An 18,292-nucleotide genomic window follows, 5' to 3' on the forward strand; every position below is an offset into this window, starting at 1 on the left:
TCTCCGGAGACGCGACAACCCCCAACATATCAGTGGGCAGTCGTATCCATCATTCAGCCGACGTTTCAGGACCAGGATATCTCCTTGGGTTCCCGGTTCGCCCCTTCGGAGTCAAGCACACCCCTCATCGTCGTTCTCGACTGGACCCTTACATCGCTGAGGGAAAAAGGGTTTCACCTCGCCTATCCTGCGGATCCTAGCGAGCCTCTGCGGCTTGAAAAACCATTCGCATCCGAGCAAACTTTCATTTTCTTCCATCCCGGCCATCAGCTAGAGCTGCGTGTCCTCGCAGGTCACTGTGTCCCCGGCGGACTATGGCTCTCCGTCGAACTTGCAAACGTTCAAAGAGATGCTTACGCAGTTCTCACCGCAGAACACACCCACAAATCTCCCTTGCTCTCCGTTTGCGACCACGTCCACGTTGGAGCCTGGGACCTGGAGCGAACCCCTCCCATCTCATCCACTTCCACATCCCCATCCCCACTCAACGACGAGGACTCCCCTTTCTCCTGGACGTATTGTCGGACATTCAGTCTATTGGGGATGGCGCTCAGTTTACGTCTTGTTGACTGCGGCTCTGATCACCAAACGGGAACTCCTTGGATTCTCGGGCTCGAACCCTCCTTCCCCTGGTCCTGGGAGACTGAAGCTATCCCTCCATTCCCTGTACCTACTCAGCGTCCCCTTCTTGAAGACACGGGGACGGTTAGCATCGATTTTCAACGGTCACTCAGGCCCACTGACTTCAAGCCCAAACCGGCCAGGGATCCGCTGCAGCCCACCTTTCCCAACGGTTCCCGAGAACTGGGATTCATTCCCTGGAGAACCGACGGCCTCATGGCCTCCCTCATCCTACGCGTTCACGTAGGCTCGTGCGGGGCTCGCGGGGGACTCTGGTTCGCGGCCGAGATCTCAGACTCGTTGGGAGGGGCCAGAGACTCCTGCGGAGAGCCGCTCCATGCAGCCGCGACTCATGCACGCACCGGGCATGAGGCGACGTGTCCCCTCAACCACGTTGTAGAGTGGGACTATAGGTGCTCCTTGGACAGCGATCGTCGTCCCGGATGGGCGCACTGCCGCGTCTTCACGAGCACGATCCACAACGTTTCCGTCCGCCTGCGCGTCGTCGCGATCAAGGCTCGGGATGGTCCTGTGTCGCCCGAACGCCATCCTCGCCCAGTCGCTCCCCTCGCACTCGCACCTCGCCCGGTCGCACCCCGCCCAGTCCCTCCTCTCCCAATCCCTCCCCTCCCAGTCCCTCCCCTCCCCATCTTTCCCCGCCGGCCAGAGGAAATCGAAATTCCAGAGGTGTGGGACAGTCGAAGACGGCGCAGTGTTGTTAACGTAGTCGACGCATACCCGGTGAAGGTCGAGGTGGAATTATGGCCAGGTTTGGACCCCCAGCCGCCTCCAAGCGCAAGCGGCGGGATCCCTGTTCTTCCGAAACCTCTGGAGGCGAACGGTCGCAGGCGGCCTAGAATACCACTCGACACCCCTTCGTCGAGTTCAATAGTCTTGGTGCCGACACCCATCCTCCCGGCGGTGTCTCCCATGATACCCAGGCCCATACCGTCTCCTGAGCGCTTTATGCCAGATTTGCCTCCTCATTTGGCTCCTACACGGTCGTTCAATTTCGACTTCGACGACCCATTGTCATTGCCATTGTCTCCCAATAGCACTCACAAGCCACGTTCGCGGTTCAGGAAAGCGCTGGAAAGGATACGGGAACTATCGTCCAAGCTATGACATCTGCGCCTCCAGTTCATCGGTGTCCAGTGAGCTATTACTTATCCTACTTTGAATCCACGTTGATAACTCACTCACTAATCGGCACAGCTTGATCTCCGCGTCTACAACCACTGTATGCGGTCCCGTCGGAGTACGGAGACGTTGAATGCGTCTCGTAGTAACTGCGATGGGTCGGTTTCGGGGTCGGCGGCTTGCTCCTTCGTTGTTTTGCTTCGGACTATTGCTGTCTTGTACATCATGCCTTCCTACCACTTTATCTTCGGTGTTCTCTGGTTACCTATTAATATGACATGCACCTAGATTTTGCCCCTCGAAATATCTTGTGTCGCATCAATAGCTCTGCGCTATGCTCTACACACTTGAGTGCTCTACTGCATATGCGTACCCAACCGTTCCCGCAGCTTCCCCAACTGCGCCTCCCACTCCGCTCGGCGCCGCGCCATCCGTTTCCGCATCCACACCGCACGCAGGAGCCGCACGATCTTCTCGCGGCTCTCCTCGAAGTTCGCCTACACGAATCGCGGGTCAGCTCTCCATCGTCCCCGTGCTGGCAAGCACGCAGAGCAACACGAAGGGACGCACTTCAGCGACGTCGAGCAGCGCCTGGCTCTCCGCCTCGCCCACCTCGCGCGCCCACGTCGAGACCGCGGCGGGGTCGAAGCCGGGCACGCGCGCCGCGTTCGGCGCGAGCGGGACGTAGACGACCGCGATCCCGTCGCGCGCGAGCAGTGCGGCCTCGTCGAGCTCGTCGAGCCGCGCCGAGCGCGCGCCGTCGTCGTCAGGCGCCTTTGAGGACCCGATCCAGACCTCGCACGGCGGGCGGTCGTCTGTCCGGGGTGTCGGCCAGAGAGCGCCAAGGATATCGATTAAGGAGGAGGAGGAGGAGGAGGAGGAGGAGTCAGATGATTGGACGCGCGCGGTGGGGGCAGGGGGAAAAGGGAGGGAATGGACGTACCGGAGGGCATGTCGTGCATCTCCTCAGAGGCGGTCGTGCCGTGCTTCTCCGTCTGCTTCGCGAGCGCGGATTCTTGCGTTTCGGCGAGCTTGCGGTTTGCCTCTGCGGCAGAGGAGGCTTCGTACTGGGGAACACCGGGGCTGGGCTTGGAGCCGTCGGCCGCAACCACGCGGGACGGCCACGTCGCACCGCGGGGCCACGTCGTCAGGCCGCGCTTGATAGCGAGTTCTTCCGCGCGAGTGAACCAGAGGTCCTGGTATGGTGTACGTGAGCAAAGAGACGACGGGGCTGAGAAGGGGGACTTGCGTGGGAATCGGCGCTTGCGTCGAGGGCGATGATGCAGTCGACATTACGGCGCAAGAAGGGGTAGTAGGGTATGTTGAGTTCAGCTGCCACGTCACTGAGCAGACGGCTGATTTATGTTTCATAGTGCTTACCTCCAGCGTCCTGACAACGGAAGGTGAGCGAATATACAAAGTACAGTACCAAACGGTACTTACCATGAAGCTTAGAGTATCTTGCTCAGTGATGTACGGCGGGCTATCGAATCTAAGCTGACCAACGAGACCCTTCAGGAAGTTCGGAAGCTTAGAAGAGTACAATAAGTGGTTGCAGAAAACAGAGGCAGTAGCGTTTTCACCTGGTTCGGCAAGACCGGATGGATGAGACCCAGGTCTTGTTCGTTCTCGGTGACGACGTCTTTCAGCCATGTGTACAGCTGTACTGGTAACACGTGGAGCATCGGCTCAACTTCGCGGAAGTAGTGCTGAAGCAATATCGTCAACTCGCTTGTAATGCCAGGATCGATGAAGGCTCACCTTCAGCGAGGCGCAGAACGCCGAGCCGAATATCCTGCGCTCTGCGAGTCAGCTATGACGGTACCCAACGAGCAGCATTCCCGTACCCAGTGAGGATTGAGAAGCTTAGCTCTGGCTGTAGCGGAAGGTTCCGTGAGCTTTATGAATAGTAGTTGAAACGTTTGGGCGTACCGATCGCTCTAGACTCTTGCCATTCATGAATGATCGTCCAAGTGCCCAAGATGGTATCCAAGCTAAGGGCGACTCATTAGTATACCACTGCACCGACGAAGTAAAGCCTCACCTCCGATCTCATCACATCCAACCTCGTATGGAGTGAACTCGTACCACAGCCAGCGGACGGTCTGCGCGAGCCGGTCGTGTTCTTCGCCGAGAGCCTTCGATTTCCGGGGACTGAGAGTCACAGCCTGCTTGCCTTCCACTTCATACAGCGCAGCAGCTTTCTCCGGTGGAGTCACTGTATATCACGCTATAAAAATGAGCAAGCGACTTCATGGTGACGAAAGACTTCACCATGTTGGATAGCACTGAAGATGGGAAGGGGCAAGGTTCCGTCGTCTATATGGTGACGGAAGAAGTGCATGGAGAGATGACGAGGATCGAGGCGGTCGAGTTCCGACGGTACGTATAGCCTGGAAGAGATAAGTGTCCCATAGAGGTCGACCAGCGACACCATGCTCTTCACTCCTGCGGTCTTTCGTAAAATCCCTTCCTATGGAAATTATCAGCTATGATGCGCTCCAACGATGCATGGGGAAGCGATATACCAGAAGGTACTAGGGGCCCAACTTCAGTGTAAGCATGTGTCTACAACGTCAGCGGTATAGGTTGCTTACGCTATTCGTGGGTGCATTGATCAAATTGTCGAGCGTGTTCATGTCGAGATAGCTGGTCTTCAGCCGATCCTTCGCGTGAGCTGCAGCATCCACTGGCGAGTGAGAACCAGCGACACCCGAATATAGGATGCCCAGTGCCCAGCAACTGCCTGGATGGTAAGCACTGGTGAGTATATAACACGTCTGAGTTGTCCAAGAACCACAGCTTACCAGACACTCCAGCTGTGTAAGTGACACAGTCGAAGATCCCGGTGGACTGAGCAGCTTTCAGAGAGCCAAGAGTGTTGAGACACGCTCGGAATCCTGGCGGATGATAAGCATGGTAAACCACAGATAGGAAATATTCCAGTCATACCTCCCCCGGAACCAGCGATGGCGACGATAGGTAGATCACGTTCGTCCACCTCGCTCTCAGGAACGCCCATGAGGCTGGCGAATGCTACCCGCATCTTGCGCTTACGCTCCCCAAGGAACGCGCGCTCAGCGATGCACAAGTCTTCTCCGAGCCGAACTTCGGCATCCCAATCTACTTCCGGGTGGACCGCGATATCCGGTGGCTGGTTGATGATCTGGTCGAAGAGCGACCCCGGGCCGTGGCCGAACTCGAGGAGGAGGGCGGAGAAGCGCTCCTGGAGGGCCCAGACCGTGAGGGTGTTGGACCAGGGGGGCGACACGGAGATCACCTTTCTATCTGTCTGATGGACAAAAATTCATGGTTAGTGTGAGAATACTCAGAGACTCATACGCTCCCACCGTGTCCTGTGTAGAAGAGGCCGTCTACAGGGCGGATTGGATGAGCTGTGGACGCAGTGTTGAGGCAATATACGCACATTGCATGAGTCGCGGGAAAGACAGCGCTGGGGTGCGTTGATACCCCTTTCATTGAGCTCCGCTCTGCGCGTCCGCAGCGCATGGTACCACACAGGTGCACCGAATATGGCGCAGGCTGTCCCAAATATTACCCAAGGATGAATTCCTGTGAAAGACGCGTTATTTGAAGCTTGCAGCACAAGAAACAGAGACAACTTACTCGAACTCTGTTGAAGTGGTCCAAGCCCGGTAGAATCTGATGTTGTCTGCCGTGAAAACCGACCTAATGGCCAAAGGGATAAGTTTCTACGAAAATTAAACTCGACAGAAGCCAGCTGGCGGCGAGAGCAGTGACGCTGGAGAAATATGAGCATCTAAGAGCAGCTGTTGATCTCGGCCACGCTGTGCTGCAAAAGGGCGAGCGGGCGACGGGCAAGCATATGGTGGCAGGGGGAAAACTGCAGGCGCCAACTCCCTGGTTCGAACGTCGCGCGAGACGTCATCGTCCGGCGAACCCATGGCCCGGTGACTATTTGGTTGGCGCCCAACATATGCGGGGCGAGCGAGAGTGACAGCGAAACCATATACGAAGGAGTGACTGCAGAAACGCAGCATTGTACAGCATGCCACGAACCAACCTCCGCTACCTCTGACCCCTTCCTTCACGGACTCCACGCAGTCCAAGCCTGAAACCTGAAACATCACCAAGAGTGGCACAACACCGACTTAACTCGAGCGTGCCGCTCGTCATCACGCACATGGAGGTGGGGAAAACGCAAACAAGCTTTGAGGCACCAAAGCAGCGCACATTATACCAAGTAATAGGATATATCTACCGCAGACCCAGAACCTATTGCCTGTTCTCGGGCGACCGCGCCATCTGCTTCTTGCTTCGCATCCGCATCCTACGCTTCGAGTACCACTCCCATGCCAGGCGCATCACGTTCCCGTCAGCTTCGTACGGCGTCGGAATCTCCGAGTATCCAGGGCGAGCAGTCGGGTGGCGGAGGTAGATGACCGAGCAAGTCGCGAAGGAGGGCTCGAGGTAGGCTGGGACGAAGATATGTGGTGCCGCGTACTCCGGTAGGCGGAAGGGTGTAAGCCCGGGGCCGGAGATGGGAGTGCAAGGGTCAGCGTTCCTCAGTTCCCGCTCGCTTTTGGATTCCCACTTCGACGGCTTCTCCTCTGCTGCGACTTTCTCCGTTTCCGTGGCTTCACCCTCGGCCGCGGCGCTGGCCTCGGACTCAACCTCCTCTGACGCGTCTTCATCCTCCTCCTTGACCTCTCGTCGAGCTCCTGGTTGCAAGAAGCGGATGGCCTTAGGGTCGACGGAGACCAGGTCACCTGGCGCGAGACGCGTGTTCGCGTCCGTGTGCTGCGTCACCGTCAGTCTGCCAGCTCGCACACGACACCAATAGTCACGCACCTTCTTCCCATTGAGCAGCACGTCCCCATGGATGACCATCCGCCGCGCCTCGTACACGCTCGACGCAAAGCACGCACGGAAGATGACGATGTCTATCCGCCGCTCGATTTCCGCCCACATCAAGCTCCCGACGGGCGCAATGCCCTTCCTGCGCTCCTTCTCGAGCAGCCGCTCCCGCCCCGAGTTCTTCATCGCCCACCTCTCCAGCGCGACGTCCTTCGCAGCCGCCTGCACGCCCACGAGAGCCTCAGACCGCACGTCGGGCAGCGTGTCGGGGAGGTACCACCGCTTGAAGATCTTCTCGTTGATGTAGTCGCCGTGGTATGCGCGTGTGAGCTTCTTTGCTTGGAACCGCCGCCACGGCAGGGTGTTCACGTACTCGTTCTTGTCGAGCACGTAGCGCAGGGGGGTGAACTGGCGCAGCCAGTGCGCGTAAGTGTTGCGCAGGCTCCAGCTCTGTCACAGCACGCTTCAGGACGCAGGGCGCGCGAGAGACGAGAGTGAAAACACACCATGCGAGGAAGAGAGGCTTTGAAGTTTTCGACATTAAAGGTCCTGGCGTGCGTCGGACGGAAGATTTTGTCCCGCATGGCGAGGAGCCGCGGCGGGGGTAGGGGACACGGAGGTGGTGGTCGAGGACAAACCGGACACCAGTGACGAGACGCGGCATTTGAAGCGCTGTCGCACCGCGCCAATACCGCGCTTTGACTTACTTACTCCAAGCTTACCCAGGCTTATAGCTTTTGAAAGCCTATTTAAAAGAGACTTCAACACGACTAGACGCGCACTTGCCGAGCGCGTCGCGACTCGCGGCCACGCTGCCATCCCTAACTTCCTCCTCCTTCTCTTCCTCCTCCTTCTATCAACCCCATTCCATCACAGCCATGGATCCTTACACTCCCCGGGTACGCACTGGAAGTAGGAAGAAGAACCTAACGCTCTCCGCAAAGGAGTACCACAGGGTCCGTCGCCTCTCCGCCGTTCCCGTGCAGGGCCGTACTGAGACTTTCCACAGATCACCGACACCATCGCGTCTGTGCGCCGACAGCGACAGTACACCGACGATGGTTTCGACGAGGAGGCGGAGATAGACGTGCGCGTGCACGTGTCGCGCGAGAACGGCGCGCGCCGGGGCACTCGTGAGTCTGCTCGCTTAGGTCGCGCATTCAGGTCCTGATGCGCGGGCTGCAGGACACTCGGAGGTCTCATTCGAGGCTGAGCGATCGTTTGTGCGCGCGCCTCTCAACTCGCGCGTTGTTTCGAGCAGCGGTCCGCGCGACAAGGCTAGCGCAAGGGGCAAAGGCAAGGGGAAAGGAAAGGAGAGCTCGCTATCTGGCGTACCTATCGACATTCAAGAGGCGTTGGTTCTGGAGGACCTCTTGTTCGTTCTCATGGTACGTGGTCGTTCATGGAAGGGCACCTCTTCGTGCGTACGGCCAATGGCCCGAGGACCTCGCGCGCAATGGTGGTCATTGCTTCGGCGGTGTACCATGCGCATTTACACAGACGCAAACCATTTCATGGTATATATATGCTCGTAGTGCATGCACTAAGGTGGTCTCCGACGTGATGTGATATGAGCATCTTATATGTACGTCTGATATGGTAGCTGGAGGGCTCGCGCCTGTACACGCAGTACGAGCCTAAGGAATGAGCTCGTTATCTGCATATGCAGGACGATCTTGCCAAGTGTCATACATATGCACTTATTCACCTCGAGAGTCACATCTGTACTGGCGTGATAATAGGCTCACATCCTCTTCCAGGGCATCGAAGGCACATACATCACCTACCACCCTGATTACTCTGCGGATGAAGACGACCCGCTGAATGGCGTCCGGTTTGTCGTGTCCCCCACTCTCGGTACGCAACCAGTTTTTACAGCATCGACATCCTTCTCACGTCGTGGCAGATCCCTCTCTTCGTGATCTCGTCGAGCGTATCCTACCACTAGCAACATACTACACCGCGATCAGCTCGTTCATTGAGCTGCGAAGCCATTTGGATTTCGGCCTCGTCAACCACGCGCTCTGTGCGTCGATGCGTGACATGCTCAAGGTGCGTACTCAGGTCCTGTTTATTGACTATTTGGTTGTTTTTTGTCCGATCCAAGCATTTGTCTTTTGTCCCTTTTCCCGTCGTGCTGGGGGGATAGGTCATCGGATTTGCATCGATGCAATACTGACTGTGCGCATAGGACTACCAAACCCTGCTATCGCAGCTTGAGCACGCCTTCAACACCTCACCCCAGTTCACCCTCCAGAAACTCTGGTTCTACGTCCACCCCACCCTCCACACCCTGTCGCTCCTATACATGCTGACAACGGATCTCGCCACCGCCGACGACCCTTCAGTCGAGCTCTCGGACTCAAACTCGGACGAGTCGGACGCGGAGGAAGCGGCGCGAAACGAAGCTCTCGGCCTCGGCAGCGCGAGTCTGAAGGCCGTCCTATCCGAGATCAAGACGACGGCGCTGGGGGTCGACGGAGGTGCGAGCGGGATCGCGGTGAAGGGCGGGGAGGTTCTCGCGATTCTGCACGAGCGGATGCAGAACATGTCGGGGGACCCCGCCGCGCACGCTCTGTACGGGGCGCTCCTGCGGGATGCGGGCCGGCCGTACGTCGAGATGGCGATGGCGTGGATCCGGTCCGGGAAGCTTGACGACTCGTACGAGGAGTTCCTCGTCAAGGAGAGCAAATTCATCAATCGCGGAACGCTCGAGATGGACTACACGGATGAATACTGGGAAAGGAGATATACGGTGAGTAAACCGTGCCGTGATGCCAATTTCCCGGCTGTTGACATGGCTCCCTAGCTTAGGGACGGATCAACGCTCGGGTCATCGAAACAACACCAAGCGGGCGTTCCGCCCGCACGCTCCGCCGGCGGTCGTTTGCCTGGGGGCGCCTGTGTTCCGGCTGTGCTTGAGAGATGGAAGCACAAGATCCTTCTCGCCGGCAAGTACTTGAACGTCATCCGAGAGTGCGGGATAGAGATCAGGCGAGACGCGAGCCAAGACAACGATGACGATTTCTCGATGGATGACGAGAGGTAGGCAGTACGAACACCGTGTTGATCCAGGCTAATGCGTCGCTGCAGGTTCCACAAGTCCATCGAAGACGCGTACACGCATGCGAACCGCACGCTGCTCCAGCTGTTGCTTCGAGACCAGCAGTTGATTCCCCGCCTTCGCTCCGTCAAGCGATATTTCTTCCTTTCCCAGTCGTCATTCCTGACCCACCTGCTCGATCTCTCGCATACGGAGCTCCGCAAATCGGCAAAGTCGGCATCCTTGGTCAAGCTCCAGAGCCTGTTGGATCTCGCGCTCAATACGGATGCGCAAGGCGAAGACGCGATGTTCCGCGAAGACGTCAAGGTTACGATGGCGTCCAGCGGCCTTTACGAATGGCTGCTGACGGTCGTTAACGTCAGCGGCCTCGAGGACGGCGAGGTGCCGGACGCGCACGCGCAGGCAGCCGAGTCGCAGAAGAAGGAGAAGGACGATAAGAAACAGATGCTCGGTGAGTCACGCCTGTCTTGTCAGCGAACGTCTGCACGGAGATTGACAGGCGATCCCCGACCACTTTGCAGCCATTGACGCGCTGACGCTTGACTATCACGTCAAGTTCCCTCTCTCGCTCGTCATTTCGCGCAAGACGATCCTGCGCTACCAGCTCATCTTCCGCTTCCTGCTCCATCTCAAGCACGTCGAACAGTCGCTTTCCAGTATGTGGATCGAGCACAAGACCGCCCCATGGCGGAAACAGACGCGGCCGCGTCCTCTCACCTCCGGAGCGGGGCGACAAACATCGCAGCCGCCTTCTGCCCACCCGGAACCGAAGGACTGGCACAGCGAATTCGAAAGTTGGCGCAAGCGCGTGTTCCTGCTGCGCGCGCGAATGCTCGCATTTGTCCAGCAAATTCTCGCGTTCACAACGTTTGAGGTGCTCGAGCCGAACTGGCGCAAGCTCGAAGGCAAGCTCGAGGCGGGCAAGGTAGAGACCGTCGACCAACTCCTCCGGGACCATGTCGACTTTCTGGACACGTGCCTGAAGGAGTGCATGCTCACGAGTTCCAAGTTGCTCCGGGTAAGTCGGAGCGCAGGTTGCCGGGCAGTCGAGCTTCGCGGATGCTGACCTCCGACCGCGCTCCGCGTGTGTCTTCGTGATCACAGGCATACTCGCGGCTGATCGTCACATGTTCAACGTTCGCGCTGTACACGGCATCGTTCACGAAGTCGGCGAACAATGCAATTGCCGCAGCGGACACACCCGACGGGGACCATTCCATGGCGAAACGGTGGGACATTCTGGGGAAGTTTGAGACAAACTTCAACCATTGGTGAGCGTCAGCCATTCCTCGATTGGATAGATTTAGCTGCGCAATCCTGATGCTTACGCAACTGTCTTGGTGCAGGTTCAAGGTTCGATTCCGAGCCGCTCGGTATAGTTATGCAATCTGCAACTCACACCGTTGTCCAGGTGCACCTAGACTGTGTGCAGTTTTACGCCTCGAGCGAAAACGTGTCGTTACTGCCTTTGGTGGTACGGCTGAACAGTATCAAGGCCGTCCACTAGTTCGCTCGGAATCTGTTTGCTGTATTTGCTCTTCGCTCATTGCTGCCGTCGTATCGATTGTGCTGTGTATCATACGCTAGTTCCGTCCGCACCGTCGGCATGTCTGATACCAGGTAGACAGGCACCTTTCAGCTTTCCATTTGTGATGAACAACATGTACACGCCACCCACATCCCTTCATTCGTCCGAGATGTCGGAGAGCAGCGGTGAACCTTCGGTCCTACGGCGCCACTCGGACATCTTCTGACAATTGGCTCGGACCTAGTGCGCGTCAGGTACGTCATCTAAGTTCTCTCCGCGGCTTATTGTGATGCTTGATTGACAGGGTAGACTGCACCGTCGTGACCCTGGCTCGTACATGACCCACAGGGCGACGACAGCGCGGTCTGGAGACGGCTCGATGGTTATAATCTATTTACACTCAGGCTTGCCGCGAAGCATGCGCGGGGCGCCGTGCGCCCGCGATGGGCGCCCCACCAATCGCGCGCCCACAGCGGCCAAGGCGTTCCTGCGCATCGCGCATGGAAGCTGAGTCGGATCAACGCCCTGTCCCGGTCCCGCTGGCCCGCACCGCCCCTTGGCTGTTCGAACGCCGCGGCAAGCCCGCGGACGATGTGCGAGTCTGCCTCCAGTCGGCCCTCCAGGCGAGTTCAGCAATCTGGGTATTGCATATGTTTGCTGCTATTCCGCCTTACTCACGCGTCCTTGCGTTAGCCTTCACTGTCCGCCACCCCGCCGGCGCCGGAAGGTATGACCTGCCTCCAATCCAACCGTTCTCGTCCCCATCGCTCGGGCGGCGAATGTGTGCGCGCAGCACGCACACAACTCCGCTGATGAGGGCAAGGGCCGGCACCATACGCAGAACGGTGGTTCGGTGCCCCACGCCAGAGAGTGAAGGGCGCGGGTGCGTGGCTGTCGTCTGGATGCGTTCGCATGCCCTGACTTGTAGACCCCCAGCTTTGGGCGCGCTCCCCGCGCGGCATATAAAGACGTCATCTCCCCGCCGTGTCTTCCAGCCTCTCGCTCAAGCTCCTACCAACCGTTACTTTCCGCCAGCATCCGATGGAGCGGGACGAACAGATCACGTTCTACACCTCTGCGGTGAGTGGTCGATACGACAAAAGTCCTCTATAGCACGCTGACCACTCCAACGTAAACTTGTACGTGTACAGTACTCTCCCTACTGCCATCGCGTCGCAATCGCCCTCGCAGAAGCCGGGCTCGAAGTGACGAAGTGCGAGATCAACCTCCAACCGGGCTCGAAGCAGCCGTGGTTCACGAAGGTGAACCCGCTCGGGACTGTACGTCCGCGCGTGGCTGCCGTAATCGTTATCTAACCGCGAAGCTCTCGCTCCCTGCTGCCCCGCCCGCGCCGACCCGCGCCGACTCGTCCCTGGTCAACGCCCCACGCCCCGCGCCGTCTACGCCCGCCCGCCCGCTCGACCAGGTCCCCGCGTTCACAATCGGGGGTGCCCCCGCTGCGCCTGAAGACCCTTCGCCGGACGCTCGGCGCCTATGGGAGTCTTCAGTGCTGCTCGAGCTCATCGCCGAGCTCCGCCCACGCGCGGGGCTGCTCCCTGGGGACGCCGGCGCGCGCGGTGCGGTGCGGCTCTTCGTCGCGCGCGCGCACGACACCCTGCACGGCGCGTTCCGGCAGTTCTTCTTCGCGCCGACCGGGCGCGCGCACGCGTTCGCGGCGGGGCTCGAGGCGTTCCAGGCGCTGCTCGCGCCGCGCGGGTACGCGCTCGGCGCGTGGTCGCTCGCGGACGTCGCGGTCGCGCCGTTCGTCGTGCGCACGGCGGTGCTCGCCGAGCACGAGGAGATCGGCAAGTACCCGCGCGGGGAGGGCGCGAAGCTGCTCGCGGCGCTCGCGGAGCCGCGATTCGCGCGCTTCCGGGCGTACTGCGCGCTGCTGCTCGCGCGGCCGAGCGTGCGGGATACGTTTGACAGGGTGAGTGCCGCTCGCGCGTGTTGGGGTTGCTGGTTGCTGACGGGCGAGGCGCAGGAACTGAACGTGAAGATGTGGAGGATCCATCCGAACGTGGGGCGCAATACGCCGCACCCGTCGCACGCGAGCCACTAGATCACGAAGAGAGACGTCGGGCTCGGTGTCCGGCGGGGCTGACTTATTCGCCGGACTGTTCTGTGCGGTATGACTGGCTTCATGTATATTTTGTTCAAGCTCGCGGTGAATTCTATTGCTTGTTCTAATTTCACTGATGCCTTCGTGTTATTGTTCGTGCCAGTCGTGCGTCGGACGGCGATTCGGGCGAGATGCACGGCAAATGGACTGCGTCTTCTTCACCAAGCCACCTTGCAACTGGTCTCGGCGGCGCAACAATGTTGCCTAGGGCTATAATTCAGCAAGACAAAAGAAAGAGCGGAACGCCGTAGATCTTAGCCTCGGATCATGGCTGTGTCGTAAGTCGTTGGGGGCATTGTGTCGTGCGGAGTCGAATATTTGAATGTTCAGCGGAGATTCCAACAGGCGCAAATGTTTAGAAGCTGAAGACCACGGCAATGCAAGAGAATTATGGGGCCTCGGAAACAGACTGACGCTTCTGACGGGGCGTGAATGCCATGCTCCACGAGGATTCGCAGAACAACGCTGCGAAACAGCCGGACGCACGGAGAAAGAAGTTGACGTAAGTTTATTGGATGAGTTATTTGACATTGATCGGATGAATGCTCATGAATCGACTGCTTTGCGCACGAAGACCGATGCCTAGCCATGGCACATATCCGGGGGTTACGGCGGCATACCCGGGAGCTGTGGGCGCAGTCGGCTTGAAGTCAGGCTACATTTTTATCAAGGATGTCTGCCACGCTGATCTACGAACACCGTTTGGCAAGCAACCCGAGTCGGGTGAGCAGGTACCACTCCGCCGATCGCTTTGCTATGGGTCTCCTACCCGCTTCGAGCCGCGAAAGTCGAAGTGCTCTGAACGACGACCATCGAGGGATGGGGACGGCATATCCCGGCCGGGCCGTGAAGCCCCTCCCGCGACGCGGACCCTTCCCACTCCGCGGACCCCGCACTACGGACGCCCTGGCCTTGGCTTCATCTGACACCGGACACGGCAACACCGACGCCGACGACGCTCGCCCCGCCTTCTCTCGGATCCGCTCTCTCCGCCCCCGCCCTCGCCATGCGGCGCAGCCTCCCCGCGGCGTGTCCCCCGCTCCTCGCGCCCGACTCGCGCCCCGACACGACCCTCACGCGCGGTCCCGGACGCCTCGACGGGCACCCGGCCTCCAACCAGCACGCCGGTGCACCGCTCGGAACGTCACGCCCGCTCCCCGTCGGCCAACGTGGACGAGCTGCTCGGTGGCCCGGCATCCGGGTTGATCGAGTTGATCCCCGCGCGCGTCGCGCAAGAACTAGTACGCGCAGCGGGAGCTCGGGTCGAGGATGTGGATTTGTGCGGCCCCGCGCGCTCTGGCATGCGGGGCTCGTTCTTGGGATTCGTCGCGGGGCAGGAGGAATCGGAGTTAGAGGTCTTGCGTTTGAATGATGTGCCCCCCGACGGTCAGAGCGACGACGGCGATAAGGGATTGAGTACTACAATTTAATGTGAGGTTTCAAGGCAGCGTCCGCCATCGCATGTTCTTGAGTGCTCATGATGATGTTTTCTTCTCTAGTGGTCTTGCGGCGACGCCTCACGTGATCGATTGGAGCCACCGGGTTCATCATCTCTCAGCTCATCGACGCTCCCTACGGGTGTGGACCCGTTACATTACGTATGTAGTCAAACGAAAGCGGGATAGATTAATAGCTGCGTTACCACGCGTACATATGTGACACGTAGGGATTGAAAGAAAATAAGAATAAGAATAAGCTCATCGACGCTCCTGATGTTCGAAGTGCAAAGACGTTGGTGGATGTTAAACGTACGAATTATAGGCATGAATGTGCGGTATGATGGTAGAGCCTCTCTGAATGTATTCTATGCGTCGAAAAGGCATGTACATATGGAACTTGATCGCCGTCAGCTTCACCTTGCCATGCGGAGCATTTGAACACGGTCCTCCTCCAGATAACTCACCCTACGACGAAAATAATACACGACTGCCTACGTTCTTACGGACCCCGATGTTTATGCATTGCGATCTATATGCTATTTGGCAGGGTTTTGAGGTACCGTATCGGACTCTTGGGCCGTTTGCCTCGTGGGTAGGGTTAGGGTTCCGGATCTAGACTCCATTGCAGTTGCAGCGGAATCGGCTCGACTTGTTCCAGCTGCTTGTCCTCTACGACCACCCTCCTCCGCCTCCTCACGATCTCCTCCACCCACACGCACGAAAACCATGGTGAGCCCCGCGCGCCTCCCCGGGGACCCATCCGCGATCTAACCGACGCGTGCAGAGCGATAACGCAGGTGCGCTCGCCCGCCGATCGACCGTCGAGCCGGCCGCAGGAAGGAGCGCAGGCTGACGCCCCCGCGCCGCCCGCAGAGTACAAGGAGGCGTTCGCGCTCTTCGACAAGAAGGGCACCGGCGCGGTCCCCAGGACGGTGCTCGGCGACCTGCTCCGCGCGCTCGGCCAGAACCCGACCCAGGCGGAGGTCGCGGACATCGTCGCCACGGCGCCTTCGGAAGGTGCGTGCCGTGCTTGTGCGGGGCGTGTGAGCACGAGCTCATTGGAGCCGCGGGTTTTGTTCTGATGGTGGTCGTGGTGGTTGGGTTTGCGCGCGCGTGCATGGGTCGGGCGTGTGGCGGGGTGTGCGGGCGCGGGTGGGTGTGGTCGATGAACGAACCGGGACGGGCGGGCAGTCGACTACAAGACGTTCCTCACCATCCTCAACCGGCCAGACGGGTTCAAGCCCGCAGGGACACCCGGTGCGTATGCTCATTCGGTTTCCGTCCCCCGATGGCTCATTTGTGCATGTATGGGTCCCTTGCCTGTGTCGTTTCCCTCGCCCTCGCCGCCTCGCCCGCTGGTCGATGAATGCAGAGGAGTTCATTCGTGGATTCCAGGTGTTCGACAAGGAGGGGAACGGCTTCATCGGTGCGGGTGAGCTGCGGTACGTGCTCACCCAGCTCGGAGAGAAGATGACGGACGAGGAGGTGGACGAGCTCCTCAAAGGCGCACAAATCGGACCGTGAGTCTTGTCCCCTCCATTTTTCCGTGAGCCCCAAATGTTGATTTGGTGGGTGGGTGCAGGGACGGAAACGTGAACTACGAGTCCTTCGTCCGCACGATCCTGAGCCAGTAGAATGGTTAGCAGGAAGCTGTGGATAGTGTGGCTTGTATTTATACCAACATGAATGTCTGTTCTCATAATCACAATGTTCACGAATTCACGACGTGTAGCTTTCACTTTATCTTGACTTGCTCGCGCTCATCGATCGTTTCACCACTCGCAAGCGTCGATTTGTCCTTTTAATCGCACACGTTCACGCAAGTTTAATGGTCGAGAAACAACATCACTGGCTACCCGGAAATTAGACCACGATCAAGTACATACTCTCCAGTGCGCAAGACGCGGGAAGCCCATCAAGAGCTGAGCCCGCGGCTCATCGCACCAGGAATGAATGCACCAGACATCACAACGCGGCCAGCCCTGCGGTCTGACTGGTCGCGCCATGCAGTGCTGAGTACAAGAAATGCCCACCACGGGGCCCAAACATCCTCTACTGCGCCGAGGCGTACGTCGTGCCGAGCGGGGTGAGGCTCGCGTCTGCGTTGACGAGGTTGCCGACGGCGGTCATGAACCACGCGTAGTGGGAGACGGTCGAGAGCCCGTTCAAGAACGGGATCATCTCGTTGAGGAACGCCTGCTGCTGCTCGACCGAGCCCGACGCGCCGAACTCGGTGATCAGCGTCGGCCGGTTGTAGCGCGTGCCGAGGTCGGTGATGTACTGCTTGTAGTACGCCGTGTTCGTCGCGGAGTCGTAGATGTGCGCGGCGACGGCGTCGACCCGGCACCCGAGCTTGTCGCACTCGGACAGGAAGCTGTCCATCCAGCCGGTGCCCATCGGCGGCGCGCCGTTCGTGATCGCGGGCGAGACGAGCGTCGCGCGGCCCGCGAACGGCTGCATGTACGTCATCCACTGTTGCGCGGCGTCCGCGGGGGAGGTGTTCGCCTGCGAGGCGAGGTCGGGCTCGTTGATGCTGCGTGCGCGCGTCCCGGTGTGAGCTCGTGCGCGTGGGGGTAACAAAAGGGGAGAGCGGAGACGCACAAGAGGAGGTGGGTGCTGCCGGAGGCGATGGCGGCCTCCGCGTTCGCGGCCCACTGGGTGGTGTGGTCCGGCTGGTTGCTGAACATCATCGGGAAGAACTGGGTGCCGGCGGGGATCGTGCCCGCCGGGGTCGAGTCCCAGTTGTACACCCAGCTGACCTGGCTGTGGGGGCGCTGTCAGCCGCGGTGTCCCTCGCGCGCGCTCGGGAGGACATACCCGGAGTTGAAGTTCCTGGTCAGGCTCGGGTCGTTGTACGACAGGCCCTTCTTGATGCTTTATGCGCGAGCCTCGTTAGAGCGGGCTCCCACTGGATAAACGCGAAATGTACTCACGCAGACGCACGGCGGACCTTCTGGATGCTTGGCCCCGCGAGCGCAGAGGTGGCGGCGAGAATGACAGTGAGGAAGGCGGTCGTGTACTTCATGGTGTATTCAAAAGAGAGTGGAAGCGGGGGCGATGGTGGACTTGGGTTTCGTGAAGAATGGGCGAAATGAGGTCCGGCTGGGGGATGTCGAAGTCGTTCAAACGCACCAGGCGTAGAAAATAAGAGACGTGAAGGGGAAAAAGAGACGCGGAGGACGTGAACGGTTCGAGCGCAGCCTGGATGGGACCTGAAGTGCGTCGGTGCGCGGACGCGGGCTTTATACCGGGCGAGGGCGCGCGCGCGGAGGGGCGCCACGATCACATCACGGCGTTTGAGTCCGTTGCTGGGCCTGGCGCGCTTGTCGTCTGCGGTTGTGGATGCCGGTTGTGAGCGTTGTGGTTTTGATCCATGGCGCGGCACGGGGCGCGACGCGCGTGGTGCACGCCCCGAATGCTTGCTCGCACGAGGGCTGCACAGGGCCGCTGGGCACTGTGCGGCGTGTGGCCGATGCTGTGTCGATGAAGCACAGGTAGCGGCACAGCAACAGCTCGTCGGGCGTGGCACGTGCGGAGAG

The 18,292-nt window shown here is 59.3% G+C and overlaps 6 protein-coding genes across 6 annotated transcripts; 3 read left to right on the top strand and 3 right to left on the bottom strand.

Moving 5' to 3' along the window:
• Positions 1-2,117: 2,117 nt before the first annotated feature.
• BXZ73DRAFT_106191 (FabD/lysophospholipase-like protein) lies at positions 2,118-5,195 on the bottom strand (the record flags this gene model as incomplete). The annotated part of the gene is made up of 18 exons (XM_048016540.1): positions 2,118-2,258; positions 2,332-2,576; positions 2,705-2,957; positions 3,053-3,093; positions 3,142-3,151; positions 3,205-3,291; positions 3,345-3,470; positions 3,523-3,556; positions 3,609-3,637; positions 3,694-3,755; positions 3,806-3,979; positions 4,036-4,234; positions 4,290-4,298; positions 4,359-4,507; positions 4,569-4,661; positions 4,714-5,049; positions 5,112-5,135; positions 5,189-5,195. The coding sequence occupies 18 exons, from the start codon at positions 5,193-5,195 to the stop codon at positions 2,118-2,120; spliced, it is 2,019 nt and encodes a 672-aa protein (XP_047872974.1).
• Positions 5,196-6,018: 823 nt separating this feature from the next.
• BXZ73DRAFT_106192 (alpha-L RNA-binding motif-containing protein) lies at positions 6,019-7,184 on the bottom strand (the record flags this gene model as incomplete). The annotated part of the gene is made up of 3 exons (XM_048016541.1): positions 6,019-6,543; positions 6,595-7,050; positions 7,107-7,184. 3 exons carry the CDS (start codon positions 7,182-7,184, stop codon positions 6,019-6,021), a joined length of 1,059 nt encoding a protein of 352 aa, XP_047872975.1.
• A 294-nt stretch (positions 7,185-7,478) lies between these two features.
• On the top strand, positions 7,479-11,171 carry BXZ73DRAFT_54368 (Spc98 family-domain-containing protein; the record flags this gene model as incomplete). Its single annotated transcript, XM_048021155.1, has 12 exons — positions 7,479-7,556; positions 7,610-7,733; positions 7,786-7,988; positions 8,361-8,457; positions 8,507-8,652; positions 8,792-9,355; positions 9,410-9,645; positions 9,694-10,115; positions 10,186-10,682; positions 10,769-10,935; positions 11,011-11,017; positions 11,076-11,171. The coding sequence occupies 12 exons, from the start codon at positions 7,479-7,481 to the stop codon at positions 11,169-11,171; spliced, it is 2,637 nt and encodes an 878-aa protein (XP_047872976.1).
• A 1,062-nt stretch (positions 11,172-12,233) lies between these two features.
• BXZ73DRAFT_54291 (uncharacterized protein) lies at positions 12,234-13,254 on the top strand (the record flags this gene model as incomplete). Its single annotated transcript, XM_048021145.1, has 4 exons — positions 12,234-12,272; positions 12,344-12,472; positions 12,619-13,122; positions 13,177-13,254. The coding sequence occupies 4 exons, from the start codon at positions 12,234-12,236 to the stop codon at positions 13,252-13,254; spliced, it is 750 nt and encodes a 249-aa protein (XP_047872977.1).
• Positions 13,255-15,286: 2,032 nt separating this feature from the next.
• BXZ73DRAFT_92625 (EF-hand protein) lies at positions 15,287-16,387 on the top strand (the record flags this gene model as incomplete). The annotated part of the gene is made up of 5 exons (XM_048026425.1): positions 15,287-15,341; positions 15,627-15,770; positions 15,945-16,010; positions 16,126-16,273; positions 16,336-16,387. 5 exons carry the CDS (start codon positions 15,287-15,289, stop codon positions 16,385-16,387), a joined length of 465 nt encoding a protein of 154 aa, XP_047872978.1.
• Positions 16,388-16,805: 418 nt separating this feature from the next.
• Positions 16,806-17,778, bottom strand: BXZ73DRAFT_92626 (uncharacterized protein; the record flags this gene model as incomplete). Its single annotated transcript, XM_048026426.1, has 4 exons — positions 16,806-17,286; positions 17,355-17,516; positions 17,571-17,627; positions 17,687-17,778. The coding sequence occupies 4 exons, from the start codon at positions 17,776-17,778 to the stop codon at positions 16,806-16,808; spliced, it is 792 nt and encodes a 263-aa protein (XP_047872979.1).
• Positions 17,779-18,292: the final 514 nt, after the last annotated feature.

Source organism: Epithele typhae (genome assembly GCF_022376455.1).
Source record: "Epithele typhae strain CBS 203.58 chromosome Unknown BXZ73scaffold_78, whole genome shotgun sequence".
Classification (NCBI taxonomy): Eukaryota; Fungi; Basidiomycota; class Agaricomycetes; order Polyporales; family Epitheliaceae; genus Epithele; species Epithele typhae.